Raw genomic sequence first — 5929 nt, forward strand, 5'->3', positions numbered from 1 at the left:
AGGTCTGAACAACCATAAGTCTAGCATGTGACTCAGAACCTAGAGACCAATTTCAAGTTTTGCTGAACAGGAAGTTCACCAAAGTTATGATTGCTTTCATCTACTCCTTTCTTAGACAAACTGGAGTACTGAAAAACCATAAGTCTTAAGAATGCTGAAATCAGACCATAGAGACCAAAGTTCAAGTTTTTGCTTGAACAGGAAGTTCACCAAAGTTATGATAGTCATCATTTCTTTGCTGATCCTACCTCACAGAGTTGTTCTTGCTGTGAAGGAAAGTTTTAAAACACTTTTATCTGAACTCAGAGTGTGGATAGGGAATAGGTAGTATTCCAGAGAGTGTTGGACTCCAGCTTTCATTATTCCTCACTATGAGCTGAACTGGCAAGGGATGATAGGAGGAGGAATCTAACAAGATCTGGAAGACCACATATTTTCTTTCCCTACCTCAGAGGAAAAGCTGGAATACAAATGTAAAAAAGAATTCCATTAATTCTGGAAACATAGCTGATAAAACTTATTGAACCACATGAAAAAACAAAAAGGATGAGAACCGTTGGAAGAAACTAAGCCAGATATAGGCCACTCTGGACTCCAGATTTTGCTGAGACTGCAACTCCCAACAGGCTTAACCAGCAAAGCCAAGGACAAGGAATTCTGAGCACTGAGGTCCAACAGAATCTGGAGGTCCACACTCTACCTTTTTTTCTAAAGCAAGTGCTTTGAGGTAGGGCTTCAAAAAAGATTCTGCAGAAAAAAAACAAGATTACAAAATGCAAAAATAAACATAATGTACTGTGTGTATCATGGCTTCCATTCCCTTTGTAAGAGTTTAAGCAAAGATCCTTGATTAGCTCTGCAACAAAATACAACAAAATCCACAAGTAGTGATACCTTTATTGTGCCAATTCCAAAGCATAAAATACACTACACAAGCTTTTAAAACTTTACTGGCTTCTTCATCAGGCAAAGAGGTTAAATATCGTACAGGAGAAAAATTCTCTAACATTATCTGCTTTTTTCTCCAGTATGATTTTTAACATCTTTACAGCCAGCACGACATAGTGGTTTCAGTGTTGAACTATGATGCTGGAGACCAGGGTTCAGTTCTCCACTTGGCCATGAAATCACATGCTTTCAGCCTCAGGGGAAGGCAATGACAAACCTCCTCTGAACAAATCTTGCCTAGAAAACCCCAAGATTGTCTTAGAGTTGACAGAAGTCAGAAATGACTTAAAGACACACAACACACACACACACCCTGATGAAGAAGCCAGTGAAGCTTTGAAGGCTTACGTATTTTATGCTTCTGAGTTGGTCCAATAACTTTATCACTGTTTTTGGATTTTGTTATGCATCTAAAGTAAGAGTGTCCAGTTCAATGAAAAATCTTCCTTAGATCTTCCCCCTGAACTATCAACAGAAAGGGTTATGGAAAGAATGTGAATGGGAACATTAGGTTGTATTATACCAGAATTTACAATAATTATAGAGATAGAAGCTAACCATCTTTAGAATAACAGTTTAAAATGCATCACTCTCTAGTACCTATATCACTTGGAGTTAAGATTTTGTTTAAAGCCCTATTTATAAATCAAGCCAAGTTGCCATCAGCAAACTTACCCAGAGTGTAAAAAATCCTGGTCATAAGGCTGATGCCAACAAACATAGCCATCCATCCAGCTGCACGTAGACCCCAGGTCTTCATGTTGTTACTCTCATGTTCTTTCTGGAACACTTCCTGAAATGTGTTCAGTGTTTAATCAGCAAATCCAAACACATACCTAACTATCCTATCAGTATCCAATATTTTCCCTTCTTTGTATGCTTCTGACTACATGACAGTGTTCTGAAATTCTTTTTAATAAGCCAATACAATGGGGCCTTGTTATTCAAGGGCTTGCCATCCATGGATTTAAGCTGTGGTGTCATTAGGGACAACAGGACTTTAGGTCTCATGGTTTTTGGTATCTGCGGGGGTGGGGGTGGTGGTCTAGAATGGTTCTCCTGTGGATACCAAAGTCTCACTCTACTTTCATTTGAGTGGGAGATGGGGAGAAGAAAAGTGTGTGTGTGTGTGTGTGTGTGTGTGTGTTTTCAGTCCTTATTCATTGTGCTTCCTTATAGGCCCTTCAGCAATAAATAGCAACAAGCTTAAATGATAAGCAATTGTTTAAAGTTTCCTAGACAAGCCATAGCTAAATTAACCAAACTTTATCTCACTTTGGACATAAGAAGAAGCTGAGATGAACTGACAGAAGAGGCTGCTGTTTCATCTACTCCTTACAGATCTTCCGAAGAAAAGACAAAGTGCAGAAGACTGATGCTCATTCACAGAGCATTAAGTCACAGCTTAGTATGTCTGAATACAACCTTATTATCTATACATAAACAAACACACACAGTTTTTTAATACTTCTTATAAAATTCAAAGTAGGTTGAAGCCCACCAAAATTGTGAAAGGTTGGAAAAATACAGCCATATTTGATCTTCAGATTTTATGACATACTGTATCATAAAACACCATTCCTCTACCTCAAACTGATCTACATTGCTATGCTATGTCAATGGGCTTTGGAAGCAAAGTGTGAAATCATCTTTGTATGCAATCATGCTGTTCACTCACATAAAGTATATTGTCATCTGGCTACTGCTAGCTACACAGAGATATCAGTGTTATTGCATCTGCTAAAGATACACCTTGTTATTTCTGTGAAATAAAACTTTTTTGAAAAGATTTATTCATTTCTAATAGGAATACTCCACTTTTGACAGTATATAATCACAGGATTCTTAAAAAAAAATTGTTCTAAAATACAATTCTGACGAATTAATAAAGCTTAGCATTTTTTTTAAACATGAACTATCAAACTGTTTTTCCAACACCTTCACAAAACCATGGCCTCATGGGCCATTAAATCCAATCCTCTGCTCAGTGCATGATCTCAAGCTAAAGGATCTCCAGCAGCTAGCTGTCCAGACTTTTTTTAAAGGTATCCAGAGAAGGAGGCATTTCACTGGACATAGTGCTCATAGCATGTTATTCCTATGAAGTGAGGAGGACATCAATTCTAATTTCAGTTCAGAAGAATAAAATGCTGAAAATCAAGCAGCAGCCATAGATAGGTTGTGTGTATGTGTGTGTGTGTGTGTGTGTGTGTGTGTGTGAGGGGGGGGTATTTCTGCAACCCTTGGAAGACTGTATCCAAATGTTTTGCTAGACCACCTAACTGAGTAGCACTGCAATATTACTCTTCCCTTTTTTATTTCTTTGAAAACAAGGGACATGAGGTTCATACACTTCCTTTTAAAGCAGGACCATAGTCTGTCAGGGTGGACAGACAGAAATACATTTCTTTTCCTAAAAGTGGATCCTTGATTCACCAGGCCAGGTCATTTAATTTCTCCTTGAGTTACAAGGGAACAAAAGTCCCCTTCATTCCCAGAAGGACATTTCAGAGTTTTGCCACTGAGGTGCCACCTGAATTTGGCACAGTTCTGGCAAACTCACAGCAAGAACACAGCAGAGGACAGGCTGCCTTGATCCTTTACAACTTTTAGAGGTTGCCCATCCTAGTTGTTAAGGGGCAAGTGTCCTCCCTTGAAGAGAGATATTTTGGGATTACTGGAGAGGAAACTAAATTATACTTTTCATCATATCTTACTTATCTTACTTTCATACCATACTAGATATCTTATTTGCAGTTGGGGCGGGGAAGCCCCAGACTATTTCCACCGTCCTCCTCTGTACTGATGATTAACTCTTACCTCAGGAGAGAGTTCATCAGGATAGAGAATGTGCAAGATATCCCCCGATTTAGTCCGGTATGAAACCAACTGGTCCCCTTGCTGACGAGCTACTACTGTCACCTAAAGAATTGCAGAGTGAAAAAATAAAGAGTTTTTTTTTAAAAAAAAATCCTTTTGAATGTTACATTGAGAGAGGGGATTTCTTTACATGGGGAGGAGTCAAAATATTTACCACATCTGCTGGACCAAGGTGGGATGAGCCTCCACTCAAACCTGCATAGAAGAATGAAACCCGAAGGTCTCCCACCTGAAAGTGACAGTAAAGCTGTTGGTAACAGAGGCTTTCCAAAAGAGATTTTAAATGTAGATTTTCAACATTCTTTACATTCATGCTAATAATATATTACAAATTTAATTCCTGAGAGGCATTCTAGTTCATGCAAGTCACAGACTCTGATCTCAGCACACTGCAGTTCCTACAAACAGTGAGTTATTACATCTGCTGCAAGCTGTATTATGTAGCTAAGTAGCAAGAGTGTAAGATAGATCAATATAATAATTTGATATAAACAGCAGCTGTTGGTAGTAGGAGAGAGAAAACAGGTTTCTGCATTTTTAAAATTCATTGTTCTTCTCCTGGAGCTTGAGAATTTCAAGTTCTTGCTGAATCATGAAATTCAAGGGAGCCAGCATGGTGCAGTGATGTGAGTGTTGGACTATGACTCTGGAGACCAGAATTCAAATCCCTTCTCAGCCATGGAAACACACTGGGTGAATTTCAGCAAGTCACACTCCCTTAGCCTCAAAGGCAAAGGCAAATCCCCTCTAAAGAAATCTTGCCAATAAAACCCCATGATAGGTTCACCTTAGGGTAACCATGTCAGAAATGACTTGGGAGACCACAACAACAACAAGAACCTCACTGAGTGATGGTGGACCTGACATTCTTCTTCAACCTGACATACCTCACGTGCTAAGAGGAGAGGAGGAAAAAAAACATGTCCTCTGCTTTGAGCTCAGTGGAAGAAAGCAGGGGACATAAATATAACCCAAATTTATTCTATCTGCTCTCAAGCTAAAATCACAGTGCTCAATTACTGGTGTAAAATTAATGAAATGGAGCCAAACAGACTTCCTAGACTATGCTTATTAGAACAGTTGCACTCTCAATTGCAATCTACATGGTCCTGGCAACTGTTAAACTTTATAAAGAGCTGTGGCCTCCCTGTAGCTTGTACTATGAATGATCAAGCAAGAAAGGGTGCAAAACAGAGAATTTTGGACATTGCGGCTCAAGAAGACATAGCCACACTCAGTAGGGTAGGCAATTTAAAATGGTTGAGCCAATACAAACGGTCCTTTCAAATGCCATCTTATCTAAAAATACAGATCCCTAAACATCTCAGAGAGGCATTTACCCGAGCAAGATTCGACCAACTTGATACCATGGTAAGACATGGAAGATTCCAGGGTATCCCTTATAACGAACGAATTTGTATTTGTGGGGATCATGAAATTGAGGATCTAGCACACATTTTGTTTAGTTGTAATTTGTACCAAGCAGAAAGGGATCAATATCTGCATCCCTATATTAAACGAACAATATACTGGGAGATCCACATCAGAACATCATACTTTATGAGTGGACAAGATTCAAAAATCTCTATTGCTACAGCTCGGTTCCTTCATAAAGCATCGCTGTTGAGATCTAGATATGTTGGAATGATTGGTGTTAATTGTAAGGGGGACGAACAGATTTGATGTATGTCGACGGATATTTTATGTGACTTTTGCCTCCCATTTCAATTCCAATTTTAATTCTGTTTTATTCCCTATGGTAACTATCTTACATACTATTGTTTAATTGTTAACTATTTTATTTTATCTGTTTACTAGTATATCCTTTAGCACATATTGTATATCTTTTAGATATACATAAGCTGTAGACAAGTAGTGCATGTTCTGGTTCTGGTGCACGCTTAGGTTATGCATATGTATTTATATTGTATGGAGGTTTATTGCACCTAGTGCACTGTATTTACATTTTATATATAGCTGTGTGATACTGCTTTTTATTGTTACTAGTATTTTGAAACGGCCCTTGGGCTACTCAATAAATTGTAAATTGTATTGACATAAATATAACAAATAACTCTTTTCTTACTTCTGGGCGTCGTGG

At 38.4% G+C, this 5929-nt stretch overlaps 1 protein-coding gene across 1 annotated transcript in view; it reads right to left on the minus strand.

The window, feature by feature from the left end:
- The window catches only part of TMEM43 (transmembrane protein 43), a 30571-nt gene that overhangs the window by 5349 nt on the left and 19293 nt on the right, over positions 1-5929 (minus strand). The window contains exons 9-11 of the mRNA XM_042451896.1: positions 3983-4057; positions 3769-3870; positions 1624-1741 (exon numbers count right to left, since the gene is read on the minus strand). Coding sequence (XP_042307830.1) covers positions 1624-1741; positions 3769-3870; positions 3983-4057 — 295 coding nt within the window. The remainder of the gene's footprint in view (positions 1-1623; positions 1742-3768; positions 3871-3982; positions 4058-5929) is intronic.

The sequence above is a fragment of the Sceloporus undulatus genome, chromosome 2 (assembly GCF_019175285.1).
Source record: "Sceloporus undulatus isolate JIND9_A2432 ecotype Alabama chromosome 2, SceUnd_v1.1, whole genome shotgun sequence".
Classification (NCBI taxonomy): Eukaryota; Metazoa; Chordata; class Lepidosauria; order Squamata; family Phrynosomatidae; genus Sceloporus; species Sceloporus undulatus.